The sequence below is a fragment of the Nipponia nippon genome, unplaced genomic scaffold (assembly GCF_047370975.1).
Source record: "Nipponia nippon isolate SJK-2023a ecotype South Korea unplaced genomic scaffold, ASM4737097v1 scaffold_1, whole genome shotgun sequence".
Classification (NCBI taxonomy): Eukaryota; Metazoa; Chordata; class Aves; order Pelecaniformes; family Threskiornithidae; genus Nipponia; species Nipponia nippon.
In genome coordinates this window covers 67,802,317-67,817,389 of record NW_028262290.1, presented here as the reverse complement: position 1 = coordinate 67,817,389, position 15,073 = coordinate 67,802,317, and the positions used below count along the sequence as shown (strand labels likewise).

At 41.3% G+C, this 15,073-nt stretch overlaps 1 protein-coding gene across 4 annotated transcripts in view; it reads left to right on the top strand.

Moving 5' to 3' along the window:
- Positions 1-14,340, top strand: part of GABBR2 (gamma-aminobutyric acid type B receptor subunit 2) — a 487,740-nt gene extending 473,400 nt beyond the window's left edge. For all 4 annotated transcript variants that reach the window (XM_009471273.2, XM_087758773.1, XM_087758782.1 and 1 more), the window contains 2 exons: positions 5,048-5,165; positions 11,864-14,340. In XM_009471273.2, the coding sequence (XP_009469548.2) occupies positions 5,048-5,165; positions 11,864-12,029 (284 nt within the window). In that variant the 3' untranslated portion in view covers positions 12,030-14,340. The remainder of the gene's footprint in view (positions 1-5,047; positions 5,166-11,863) is intronic.
- The last annotated feature ends 733 nt before the right edge of the window (positions 14,341-15,073 follow it).

Below are 15,073 nucleotides of genomic sequence, written 5' to 3'. Positions count from 1 at the left end.
CTTCATGAAGGTAGAAGTTATTTCTACTGTGCAAGTTCCTGCAGACAAAAGTTATTGAGGAGAAAACTACAGAGGGAAAATACTATGTGGTTGGGAGGGGCTGGATAATTTGCTATGCTTGGAATCTTACTATCTTACTCTATTTGACATTTTATTACACGAAATTATTTTTACATGAGTGATTCATAGATTGCAAGAGTTTCATATAAAGCCAAGCTCAGAAGAAATCCTGCAGAAGAATCTCCATTTATTTCTACCTTTGCCAGTACATTTCAGAGTGGCGTATTAGGGAAATTAATGAATGACAGCTATCCTATGGAAAGTACATAAGAAGCAAGAGACAGACTTGCAATAGTCTCCACTTATGAACAAACTCTTTTTGCAAGTTCTCTCTCTGCAGGCACCCTTGCTTGCTCAGGAAGCCTTTTCTGTTTTGAGCCAGAAAACAGTCTTTACTCATTGCTGTAAATGGACTGGGAGCATTCATTTGCATGTCAGATATGCCTACATGCTGTCAGTTGTCACCCCACTCCAGTGTTTCTTAGTGTTAGTTTTTCCCCATGTAAAAGCAGCTCAAAGAAAAACAGATTTCAAAGGCACGTTGCTCGTAAATGCGAAGCAAAACAAAGTTCATCTGTGGTAGAGGGGGGAAATATTACTTCGATGAAGTTCATGTGATTCAAGCATTAAGCTTGAGATTGAAACCACAGATTCAAAAGAAAGGCTTTCAGAAATAACTCCTTTAAAGGAATATTGTTTTAAAGAAAGGATATAGTTCATTATATCCCTTGTATATAGAGATCTATAGAATATGTGTACTAGTTTCTATGAAGCCTAGTAGCAAATGGATTGCAGTCCTGACATTGGAGCTTGTTTCTGTTTCAACAGGAAGACCAAACTGCCAGAGGTTCAGTGCCTGTCCTTCCTTGCACAGAAATAGATCTGTAGTAAAGAGAGCTTCTTCTGATTTAAAGTAGTATAAATCAAAGGAGAATTTTGCTGGCTCCTCTTTTTAAAAATTCTTCCTTTGAAAACATAACTATCAGAAGTCATGATTTAGACTGCCTGGTGCTCTGCACTTAGTTCAGGAGAACTTTTTCTGATATACCCAGCAGATGATGTGATCATTTTAATTTTTCCTTTCATTTACATCCTTTTCATCCTGTTCACATGAAAAGCAGGAACTGGCTAGTCATGTTTCACAGTCCAAACAAGAGAACTGTGAAAAATTACAGTAGATGTTAAAAATCTACCTCTAGCTTTAAAGTTTCCAGAGTTCTTTAGTAAATCAGCAAGGTTATCTCTGCCAATTCTTATAAGTCATTATTAAACCACACTTGCTTCCTTGTGGAGCATAAAATGTGCTTTCTAGCAAAGAGAAAACAACAGTGGAATTGAGAGATGTGGGGTGAAGAACGGTTCTGCCATCTAGTTGTAAGCCATCAGAGGACTATTGCCACTAAAATGTAATGATGAAGATGTTCAATAAAGCTGCAGTGTACAAATGTCAAAACCACAGCCTTCTGGTTAAAGAAATACAGTTTCTAAAATCTTGAAAGAAATTGCAGCAGTGGCAGTCACCTGGTGTTTTCTGCCTGCAGCTGAACAGGAGTCGTTAAAATGCATGACACGTTTAAGCCAGCCCAGGTGATTTTGACAGCCCCACATTGCGGAGTGATTATAAGTCCGGCAGGTCTGAAGCGAGCGTCACCCCTGGCAGAGGGAGAGGCGAGCAGCAGGGAGCAGTGACCTCCTCGCTGAGCCCCTCCGCAGCCGGCATCCGATGTGCTCTTCCAGCTCAGAGCTTTGTAATCAGAAGAGGTTTCTCTGCTTCAGGTAGGCAAAGGTCCTGAGCTAAAGCCTTCTGGCTCTCGCTGACAACTGGGCAGCAGGTTTTGTTTTCTAATGAACCCATCAGTGAGTGTCATGTGAGGCTCTTGAGATCTATTTGTCTTTTTTCCCAAAGGTTTTCTGAATAGAAAGTGCTCAGGCATCACTTATCCAGACTTCTGAGTTCCAGTTTGAGGTCTATGAAGGTGAAAATTACTTAGAAAGTGCTTCTGGCTAATGTAAATTCAGTGTTGAAGGTAGTTACATCATTCCAGTGCAACTTATTCAGTTCTGCAGTGGCAGACAGTACCCTGAGAATGAAGGGCATTTTTCAAGTGGCATACTTAATGCACAGAGGAAGAAAAGATGAGGAAGTACTAAAAGCAGTGCTACACTTTCCAGGGAAAAATGGGAACTCAAATGTTTACCGTTACCCTTAATTTATTTTCTTTCGTTTTTTCACATATATAAAATCAGTTTCCTCCATCCTTAAGCTTTTTAAGTGCATATGGTAATAGTGTTTTTTCTTTAAGCCCCAGCTCCTGGAAGCATATGACTAAGTGAGAATCTTGCTCTTCATTATTTAAATGAAAGGTAAATGAAAAAAAAAAAAAAAAAGAAAAAAAAGAAAGATATTCTAGTTTCCATAGCTGCAGAACAAAAATCTAACAACTCTTCTCCCAAAAAGCTTAACAAATAAGAATTACCCAACTTTTATGTATTTTGAAATAAGCAAAGGAAAAAGAAAAAAATCTCAATATTGTGGCAGTTTTATGTGGATTTTTTTCTGTATTTTATACATATACATTAAAACTTGTATATGGTAACCTTCTGTACAGAAGTTCATGCAGTGTATTAAGGGAAAGTCATCTGCAAGAGTGGTAGAAAAGGGCCTATTAAGAATAACACACAGTGATATATGGGCAGTTGGTGTTGAGGGGTGAGTAGGCAGAGAATACATAATTTTGCTCTACTTTAAACTAAATCCCCCACCTTTTTGACAGGGACCACCTCCTTCTCTTTCTCTCTCTCTCTCTCTCACACAGCACAACTGAAAGCACAAGAAACCCCTTTAGGGGTGTACAACAGAGATTAATATATGAAATCACATACTCCTGAAGCCCAACAGTTGCATATTCCAGTCATTTGATGAAAAATTGTGTCTTCAGTGGCTTTGTAAAAGGTTGAATTGCTTATCTTTGCCAAAGGGGTTGGAACCCTAAAACAGTTAAATAATAGACCTTTTCCATGCCTAATTACAAGGATTACTCAAATTTTAACTTTGAGCTACATCATAAAGTCAGCAGTTTTCATTGTCAGCTTAGATCAGCTCAGGATGGTACGTTGTTTTTAATCATGGAAGTAAAAAGTGTTCTTTTCTACATGTCTGTTTATAGACATCACAAGGCTTTTATGCAAATGTCAAGCTCAATATACATAGAAATGCGATATACGGAAAACAAAAACTGAACTCTTGTGACAGCAAGTGCCACACCAGCAAACTTCAGGATGCCCTGAGATGATAGACTTCATTGCTTATCTTAGCCACTGTCAGATTTGACTCTTTGCTGTCCTCCCTTTGCATCTAAACAATCACTGAATCCTGTCGTATCTTCCTGTTAAGCACTCATCTTGCTACAACTGAATTTCTTAGCTCTCTTTTACTGACATTTTCTTGCCCCAACAGAATCAGCTTCGTGTTTTCTGGTCACCTCCTTTCTCGCCCAGACCCTTCCCTTCCATGCAACATAAGTGAAAAATCTTCTCTCCTGCTCTTCTGAGCTGTAGCGATCCCCATGTCTGCACATTTTTGCATCCTCACCTATTCACTTCTTTCCAAGAACCTTGTTAGATTTTTCATAGCAGAAAGTGAATGCTACAAAATAATGCCAGGGGTGACCGCACTGGAAGGCCAATTATACATGTTGGAGTTTGCCCTCAAAACATTCCCATTTCTGCTTCCAGCTTCTTTCCTCACTGTTTCTGCTGCTTGTTTTGTCCACCAATGCTCATGGATAATGTATATATTCCTAGCATGCTGGGACCTGAGCATTATTTGGGGCCTCTGAGTGTTAGTAGAACAGAGAAGCAGCTTAAGCCTTCAACACACACTGGGGCTTTCATGCTATTTTCATTTTCTCTTCACTATTTTCCTGCTTTTCCCACTCATACCCATTTTTACATTCAAATCCTCCAGTGTCCTTTTCAAGAATTTACCTTCGAGTCCTCTTCCCTGCTGCCTTAATGCCCACAGCAATCACTGTTTCTCTATGTGTGTGGCAAACAACTGCGGGTGATGGATTTGGAGCTGCTCTGTAATTATTTATGACAACTGTGCACTGTCCTCATTACTCAGATGTTTTCCATGTGACTTTATTTGGCTTAACACAGTAGGAGACTTTGAAAAAGCAGGCAGGAACAGAAAGGATCCCCAGCAAAGACAGCCTTCTTAAAATGGCTGTGTTCGTCCGCGTTTCTCAGGGGGACCGATGCCACAGGCTTCAGCACAGCTAGTCAGGGACTCCCAGGACTCCCAGGGGAATTGAGTGAAGCTACCTACAGGGAAAATGATCTTCTATGTTATCACCACGCAGAAAAGAGAACGGCAGGAGAAAGCTTAATGAAATCATTAGCTGTCCTTCCTGCAGACAGCCTATGGACCAGTGCAACTGATATGAATCGTATTTCCATGCTGAATGACAGCAGATAGGTAAATGACGGCACTTAATTGCTTATGCGATTACAAGAGTATCAAGATTTTATATATCAATGAGATTATAGTTTTTCTAGGAAAAGATTTAAATAAGAGGTTTTTTTCATATGAAACTGTAACAATTTTTGAGTGCAAGATATGATTAATGCAGTTACATTAATTTTTTACACAGCCTAAGACTAGGTCAGAAAGCATGATAGGGCTACACAGAGGTGGGCAACAAGATTTGGTTTGTGGGGTTTTTTTAAAGGTGGAGGAGAAGCAAAGAAAGGACAGGAGAGGTTTTGTCCTTTTTCTGTTTCTTCGTGGTAGTTCCTATGAAGGGGCACATCATCAAAAGCATGAGTACCAAAGACTCACAGGAAAACCTGAGACTGTATTGGAATACAGGCAGAAAGAGTTTACTTTGTGGCATTATGAACATCTGGGAAATTTTGAAATGAAACTAGTTAAAAATGGTATCTTGGTCAAAGTGAAGTAAAATCGAATGTGTTGTCCATCCAGATGGTGAGAAAGCCATTTTGAAAAATCATCTTGATCAAAATCCACCAGCACAATGGGGCTCATCAGACCCTTCCAGAACAAGCAAAGATCCTATAGAAGACATCAACTCTCCAGAACAGTAAGTATGCACTATTATATACTGGTACAGAAAGAGGCCCCCCCCTTGCTCTCTCAGGTATGCATGTGCTTGGGTGCGCACACTTTCTACTGTTTTAGCCATAAATTCCATCCTGGACACCAGGTGCCTTGCTGATAAGATGTTAATTTAAATTACTGTATTTCATCAAAACCCATATTTCTCTTTCGTGCATTTTTGTGGGAAGACCTTCACTGTAAACCCTTTCAGCCAGCCCCAGCTACAGAGAGAGCCTGGACCACCAGCAACAGATGAGAATGGCATCTCCTGAAGCACTAGTGGGCAGCAACGTTGTACTGTGATGTCTCCCTGCCACCAGCTCACCATCCCCACCAAATTTAGAGGGTATCAAGGGCACTAGATCCTAAGGTGCCCCAAAGGCAAACTAACATACTTCTTTTCTCTTGTCAGAAACATCCATAACATGATGTCTAAAGTTTCTGTAGAGAGTTACAGGACAAGCTGTGCCCAACCACATAATGTATATTAAGGACAGGAGAGGAGGTACCTGCGTGCACACACATTATCACTATTGTCAAAAGTCCAAGTCCTTCCACACACCAGCCAGAGGGGTTCACGGTGTACATAGCCATTTTGTTCTCTTTCGATCTTAAGCTAGCCAAGAAATAAAAACAGTCGGGGGGCTTTTCAATGTTGCCATAGCAGCTGGACCTGAGTTTTGGCATATGAAAGCCTGCACCAAGTAGTTTCCCTTAGAAACAATGCTGCAGCTACAAGGAGAGGATGGCACAAAGCACGTGCTAGATTCATGGAGAGGGAAGAGTCTTATGGTATCAGCTTTTCTCTCCAGAAACCTATACAATAAACTCACGTACTACCCTCTGCCAGCCCAGCAGGGCCTGCCATGGGCCAGAGCTCAGAGAAGCGCCATGCTCATTTGTCCCTGGATCAGCCGTTTCCCCATGGCATCTTAGTTGCACGGGCACCACTTCATCAGGATCTGAGCTAGCGGCTGTCAGACTCCTGTTTTGTACACAGGCCACTTAAAAGCTTATTTAAAAACAGAATATATTAAACAAATTACTAGACCGAGTCACATGTTACGTCAGTGACAGCAAGCCTGAGTTCAGATAGCAGTTACTTCCTTGTACTACCTGGTGCAGGAAAACACGTGGATTTCTAACCCTGCCCTTGCACTCAGAGAAAAACCCAACCCAAACCTGCACAGGAGCTAATCCACACACTCATGCACACATATGCATCAAAAAAAGCCCCCAGTAGCTGAAATATCTGGTTATTTCACAAAAGCAGGGCTCTCGCTGAGAAAGCTTTCGTGACTTTATGGGGTCAGCAAAGTGCTTTAATGCATAGCTATTAGAGGTCTGTCTTTTTCCAGCACCATTTGTCAGAAATAATGTAGTGTGAATGCAGCCTGATCCGCACATGCCCCCCTTACATTAAGCGAGATGCTAAGAAAAACACAGACACTCAGATAATCCAGTTGTCCCGATACAGATTTAATACAGGAAAACAAAAGAAAAACATTTGGTGATGACAGAACCTCCTCTAGGCTAGTGGTAACTGATGACTTCTAACTGAGATTTCCTAAAGGTCTTAAAGAGTGGGTCAGTACAAATCTGAACAGTCACTGACATTTATAGAAAGCAATTAATAAAGTCCTGCTAAACGAAAACAGTGTCATTCAGCACTTGCACAGCTGTGACTGTGCCAGGTCCAAGGGTCAATGTCTCCCCTGAGGATGCGTTGGCAGTTTGGGTACCAGAGCCACACCACCCAGGCCCAGTGGACCTGCCAGAGAGCAGAAGTGTAGCTGTTTTCAGGACTAGAGTTTTGTGATTCCCTCTCTTGTACAAGAGTTTGCCTCTTTCTAAATTTCGTGCTCTTTAAGAATATGCATGGGCTTTTTTTCCACTTGTCTGGCAGCACTTCTGGCCTTCTGTGGTTATTAAATATACCATTTTTCTCAAAAAAAAAAAAAAAAAGAGTTAAAGACAAGCTGTAGTTGGTGCCTTCTCTTTCTCATTTCACTGCATACATAGGGCATCTGATAGAAAAGTAGTCACACAGTCTGCTCAACCTATTTCTTACTCAAGAACACAAATCGCAAGGACATTAGTCTGAAAAAGATTTCGTCTTTGCGACAAACCTATGAAAGGAGGACGTTAAGATAATAATTTGCCTGCAGAAATGTTAACTATTTAATGGCTATAGCAAAAAGAAGCATCCCAGCTTCCTGTTATTGACAGCACTCAGGAGAGCTGACATCTTCCAGTATGAAAGTTCTTGTAGAGTGCAGAAAAGAGTTTGATTTGCGATTTTTTCATTCTTTCTTACCACTAGTGCTACATTTGACTAACTGCAAGTGTGATCCTTTATTCTACAGTTGTGTCCAAAATGAAGGCCCAGAAGTATGCACGCTCTTCAGGCTCAGTAGTGCAGGAAGTTTTTTCACATTTATTGACGGCGTGGTCACATTTGTTGACGGCGTGGTGTTTATATCATCTCAGTCAGAATGTGAAAAACATTTGATTTGTGCTTGGCTCGGATTTAGAACCCTACACCTAAGGAAAATGCAGTCTATATGACTGTAAAGCAGCCTTAGAGCATGAATATAGATGATTCACAGTTCCCTTTGCCTCTTGCTCCCTTTCCTGCTGGGCAGGACCTGATAGGTTATCCATAGTACCATGTAAAATTTGCCGTACCCAGTCTCATGGTCTGATGGTCTCATCAGACACGAGGTGCAAAAAGTGGGTGCTGCCTGCTTTCTCTCCTGTTCACACTGGCTACACCGTGTAAATTAACACTTCCTATAGTAGGCAAAGTAGTGCTGGTGCACAGGCTCAAGCCCTGCACTTTGATTTTCCATGGTGCTTATTAGTGTACTCTCTTAACACAGTTGTATCAACTTATGCTCTCCCGGCTAACTCTCAGGCACAATCTGGTATTCGGAAACGCTGTTTGCGGGGATCTTAGCTGCATGGGTGGAAGCTGCACCATGCCAGTTCACCTCAGGTCCAGAAAGAAGCTTGAACCAGTTTAGAATAGATATAATAGCTCATTTCCTAGTAGGCTGGGGTGTCTCTCATGCAAAGTCAACCCTTTTCTGCTGGGCAGTCCTGCTTATCTAAAGATCACATCAGTCAGCTTATCTGCACAATGGCCACATGAATACCTCCAATGGGATATCTTCCGTGACCTTAAAGACATGCTTCTGAGCACCTTCATTCCTGCATGTTGTCCCATCTCATCAGTGACCTACATTCGGTGAATTAGTTTTTGGCACCGCTAAAATTTATACTGTTCTCTTTTTAACAGCAACAATATGTAACAGTCTTCCAGATCTCTGAGTAAAGGTGATGATAGCTTTCTGCAGGACCGCAATAAAACCTGCCATTTTGATAGACTATTTCCTATATGCAGTCAGTTTCGTAACCTTCAAAGCAGCTAATCGCTGTGTAACCCTTATAATAGAAACCACCTGGATTTTTTCTGAGCTAAAACTCTGCTTTTAGCAGCATTTAAAAGACATCCAAATACCCTGCTGCAGCCAGTTATGTCAATTTTAGTAACCAAAAATTCTCATCAGAAAAAGTTGGTTATGGTCGGATTATTGCATTACAGCCATATGCCTCTGCATGAACATGCCTCTGTTCCTCAGTTTCTTCACTGACAATGGTTCATATCAGTCTGTCTATGACCCTGCTCAAATCTATCGTTAAAATAAGGTGGATTTAGAATGGTTAGTTTACTTGCTAGTACAACATCTTGCTTTATTGTAATCTTTTAGAACTTTGCCAGCTTCCCAGCAGTTGCTAAAACTTAACATTAATGGGCTGTACAATTGACTGAAATGATCCTTGAATGCTTAGACACAGTTTACACACTCCCGCAGATCTTCAGATGTTTGACTGTCAGCAGTTGTTTCAGTCCCCCCACTTACCAATGGATCACATGGGTGGCTTTCTATAGCAGAACCAAAATATTTTCCAAATGCCTCTGCCCCCTTTGTATCATGGTGCATTCCCATGTGCGTTGTGTTGTGTTCCTATGTGCATTGATATTAGAAGTCAAGCATTTACTTGATTTTATTTATCCCTAATAAATGGCATTCCTGTACAGAGCTGAGGATATATACCCTATTCTAACACAGTACCTTGATGAGTGGCTGCTATGTGTGTGGCACCACCTTTCCTCTCCATCTCCTTCAGTAGTTACCTATGAGTCTACAATTCTAAAACCTCGAATAGTAACCATTCCCTCCCCAGCGTACTTGACCATATATATGCTTCAACATATCTATATTGCATGGACAACTTGAAACAAATTCACAGAATCAAAGAATCATAGAATGGTGTGGGTTGGAGGGGACCTTTAAAGGTCATCTAGTCCACACACACACACACACACACACACACACACACACCCACAATGGGCAGGGACATCTTCAACTGGATCAGGTTCCTCAGAGCCCCGACGAACCTGACCTTGAATGTTTCTGGAGATGGGGCATCTACCACCTCTCTGGGCAACCCGTTCCAGTGTTTCACTACCCTTGTTGTAAAAAATGTCTTCCTTATATCTAGTCTAAATTTACCCTCCTTTAGTTTAAAACCATTACATGTTACTTTTTTGTTTTTTTTTTTTCCCCCTAAGAGTTTTGCCTAAACTCTTAATTGTGTGTGAGTCTCCAGGCTACAGTCCTCCACCCCAATTCTAGGAACCAAGTTTTCAAGTGAAAGTAAATTTTAAGTACAGTTAAAGCAAAATTTGCCACCCACTGTAGCCACCGTTGGCATAGCCAAATAAACATGCTTTGTCCATGGTATGACTAACAAACACTTCAATGAGTGAAAAAAAAATCCCATTCACTTGATTATGCAACTGGATTCTCTTGGAATACCTTCAAAAAGCTCTCTAATGAGAAGTCTGTAAAAGTTGAACAAAGTAAGCATTTCCACCGGTGGGAAAATAAGCGCGAGCAATTCTGCATTTGACCCTGCAATGAGAGACAGAATGACAATCCGCAGGGTCAGGCTCATAAGGATTCAGCACATGGAAGCAGCGAGCCATGCCACCTCGGCCACCTTGGGAACGAGGCACGATTCCATTGGTAGCACCAGAAAGAGTCGGGCACAGTAGCAAAATAACAAAGAATGGATTTTGTTTAGTCCCAGGAATGCATTGCCAGCACTACAGTGGTCAACACTGTGGATTAATATTGCATCAAACTTTTAAAGGGAGGTTGGAGGCAGGGGGGAAATGAGAAAAAGTTTCCTGGCTAGGCAGACTACAACTATTTCCACCACATCTCTGTATAAATAAGCCTTAGTTTGTAGTGAAGAAACTAAAGAGAAGCAACATTACATTTCTTTCTGTTTGAATTTGAAAGCTATACTGCTTGGTCCCTGAGCAGTGCAATGGATGCCTTGGTAGCTGTCTCTGCTTCCTAACACAAAGCAAAAAAGAAATGAAATGGAGTTTGAATCAGAAAGGCTGTCCAAAGGCAAGCTTTCAAATATACACTTCTTATAAAGGCCTGTCTATAGACAGTCATTATATCAGATAACAGGAAAATATAAATTTAAAACTCTACTGTACTGATACAATGCTTTGTATGGGCATTTTTCTTCTGGAATCAGAAAGCCGGTCTTCGGTTCAGCTCTGTCACTTTGACACCTCTCTTCTCTTGAAAAAGTCCCTCTGTGTTTCAAGAGCAAATGTCTCCAAATGCAGAAGCAATCCTGGTATGATAACATCTTAATCACTGAAAACCTCTACTGAATTTTGATTTTATGTAAGGTGCTGGTATATCCCCAGCATGGGGGTAGCAGACCCCATGCCCCACGGCACCATCCTCTCCATGGAGAGGGATTAGTTGGGCTATCTGTGAGCACAGTTTAGTATCCCTTTAAAAAACCAAACCAAAACAAAGGCCCACCCGTTACGATGATATCAATCTGCTTGGAAAACTGGATACCAGATGTTGGGTTCCTAAACAGGAAGGTGGTAGGTGGTAGGTTAGATTGCTTTTAGAGTGCCAACTCCTCAGTCCTACAGCACTGACTGTGGCAGCTCAACAGCATTCAGCATCTCAAAAGCACAGACCTAAACTGCAAAGAGGAACCTCTTGGAAAAAGCCGTCAGTCCAAATTCCCTCCCTCCCTCCATGCACCTGTGTTTGCTTTCGCTGGAGTTGCAGAAATGCCATCCGTAATTCTAACGTCCTCGTACTAAATGATGCATGGCTTAAAACTCAGCCTGTGACCTCATGCATGTCTATGCAGTTAGCCGGGGCTCTGCATGCAATAGATCACTTCGCAAAGGACGGGAGGTTGCTAAGCTATATGCCCTCATTGCAGACTTAACTTTTTCCGATATCAGCAGGCTATCAATTACTTTGAAAGTGTCTGGGAATTTCAGAAGGCTGTGGGATGCTGAGAACACACCCTTAGATTCCTTTGTCACAGCTAGCCTGTCAGAAAAATTCCCCAAGGGGAAATAACACTCCCCAAGGGGAAATAACTCCGAGGTGGCACAGCTCAACAGCAGCGAGTGTAATGCTCTTGGCATTAACCCTCTCTATCACAGCAGCAGGCACAGAAAACATCCTTGCAGCAACCTGCAGATGTATCAAGCATGTAATGTATTACATTTTCCTCTTGGCTAACGCTCCTCTCTCTCTGTCTCTCCCGCAGCATACAGCGTCGGCTGTCTTTGCAGCTGCCCATTCTTCATCATGCCTACTTGCCATCCATAGGAGGAGTTGATGCTAGCTGTGCCAGTCCGTGCGTAAGCCCCAGTGCCAGTCCTCGGCACAGGCACGTGCCACCCTCCTTCCGAGTAATGGTTTCGGGGCTGTAGGAAAGGGAGATCAGTGCTTCCTGAACTGCTTTTAAGTACTCAATGACTGGACTAAACATCTGACCTAGAACTCTGCTACAAACATGTAACATTGGCTCTTACCGCAGAGGAACTACCGCTGAGGCCGTCATCACAGGAGTGCCCGTGTAACTCATGTGGGAAGGCAGAGGAGAAGGACACAAGGAGTTTGATCTGTAGCCTTATTCATGGAGTTTTTATTTCTTCACATAGAAGTCACTGAAAAAAACGTTTCTTCCCAAATTTCTACTAGCAACAAGGAGGCTGGGAAATACGGATCTTGCAAAAAAGACACTAGGGAAAAAAAAAAAATACTCAAATGTCACTGAGCTTTATGTGGCTGCTGAGAACATGCAATTCTATACTGTATCCATGTAAGGAAAATACAATGGTTGAGCTATACCATATTTATTGAAATAGATACACTCATTTTTACAAGAGTTGTGTTAAATTGCTGGAAACATTCTGCACTGGTTAGTCTTGCTTGTTTTCACTTCAGGGACGATGTTCGATAGGAAAGGAGGATTGTGAGAAATGATTCCTTGGGTGTCATTGAGACTCTGCAGTGCTGTGAGCAGGGTCACCTCTAACTTGCAGCTGTACGTGAAACCCAAGCAGAGGCTGAAGCTCCAGCTCCAAGTTGTCACCAGCCGGAGAGCTGCTGGTTGAAAGCAGAGCACTTCACCCTTCTCCAGGGATGATGGTAGTGACTGCTGACCATCTGCAGCTTCATTTTAGCAAAGTTTCTGCACCTATTTCAGAATAAACACTACCAACTATAATGTACTAAACTGTCTGGAAAAGTCCTAGTGCTGATAACTCAAGAAGCTGAGGACAGGTGGGTAGTAAAGTCTTAATGTCACAGGATGGATTGTTTTTCATAGTTTGTTTGAATTATGTCACACATAATTACAACAAAATTAATTTAGTGGACTTGGGGGGGAAGTGTTAGGGCACAGCACTTTGCTGCTGCAGGCAAAGCCTGCAGAGCACATAGATGTGAATATACACTGTTTGCTTTGTACCTGCGTGTGTGACAGTTGTAGCGGATAATAGAGAGGACAAATCAAATTTACCAATAGAATATTTTGTCTGAATCCTAAACGGACTGTGAAAAAGCAACAGTTTTTATACTTTAGCTCCATCCCCTGGACCGAAGTAATTAGGAGGAACGATAGTGGCATACTTTCTGGACCAGCTCTGGAGCCAAACCCTCAGGCACAGGTGAGACACACATGCAGCTTCTTTTTCCAAGGGACTGGAAATGTGGCATCTCACTCCCAGGGCTGTTTGCTAAGAGTAGGGGGGGGAAAAACACATGAAGCACCCACTGGGCTCTCGGTTTTCTTTGACCAACGCCTGTGCACCTCAGACCAAACCTTTTGGAATGACGTTTCTACAAAGGGTTACAAATCAGCAATGACTGAAGCACAGCTGAAGAGGTTCATTAGCTGAGGGACTTAACCGCAGCTTTGACAAGCTAGCATAAATCTTCATTAAAAATAAAACACACCTCATAGCGGCCAAAACCAACATGAATATGTATCTGAATCTTACAATCAGGAGCATCACAAAATATTTCACTTGGCACATACAGTAAGAGAGGTTATGGAAATATCTGTAGCTTTTAGAACAAAACCATGTAAGTATAAACACAGATAAAATAGAACTCATTACTCTGTTTAAGCACTAAACACTGACGTTGTCACTCAATGTGTGTTGACAGTATTCTCTTGCTTTATTAATATCATCAGGGCCTGGTTTATTTTAAAAGGAATGTTAATTTTTAAAAAGAGAAAATTACAATATTGTATATAATGTATACACAAAGATCTCTGTAGAAATATTATTCCAACTTAGCAGGAAAAAAAAAATCAGAAGTATCGGACCATTGGAGGTGAGTGTGTGTGTGTGTCTGTAACTTCGTGAATACTGACTGTGTGACGTTTATTAGGTTTAAACCATGCAGTACATTCTTTGTCTCAATGATACTGTAGTTTCTCCCATAACATTTTTTTTACTTTACTGCAGATAACAAGACCAACCAAGTGAATATAGCTATTTAATGTTTCTGTTCTTTTATACTGCAGCAAAAATGTACTGTAAATTTATGAAGAGGCTGTGCCCCAATGGCATTTTCCAATGATGTTAGTGCACAAATGCTTTAAACTAGACTGGAACTGCCAGAATAAAATGTAAATGAAGAATTTCTTGTATAACCTTATACTGCATGAGATCAATTTTTAATAAATTGTTGCAAATCTGTTTTTATGAATAAAATATATAAAACCTAGCTTTTTGGCCTCAGTGCCCACTTCCCCCATAGCAAAACCATTTTTAATGTGTATGTGTGTGCATGTATATCTATAAATATATGTAAATACAAAAGCCTCCCTGGGGAAGCAGGAATCCTATTACAACACCATATTGTAGTAAAAAGTCAAAATACACATCCCAGTAGTTGAACAGTTCGCATCTAGAGAAAATAGATAGACGAGCTTCTGCCCTGAAATACAATTACTGCAGTACTCATGAGTGATGTCTAAGCCCCTTTTCAAATGAGGAAATAATCAAACATATGCTGAACATTTACATCCAAACCACACTTAATACATGCACTATTCTCTCTTGCACCACAGTGAGTGTGAATTCAGGAGAAAAAGAAAAAATTTACTATTTCACATGAATTATTGAAGTTCAGCCAATCTTCTAGCTCTATAGTAAAATCTCTGCTTCAACAAATGAGAAGTTTCTGAGAATAATCACTGATTGTTTCATGAAGGCAAACACTAAACCTCTCCATACAGTTTCACACATGGGGTGGGTTTTGTGTCCTAAACCAGGTTCTTCTTCATGGCAGAACAGGAGGAGGGTGGGAATGTAGTGCTACGAGCCAGCTAGAGGAAAGAGTATTTTTAGCTGTTTGCTTTTCAACAGGAGCATCCTCAAGCCAGCATAAAATGACATAAAGCCCAAGATTAGGGAATTCAGAGCCACCACAAATGTGTTTTTCTGTAGATTTCTGA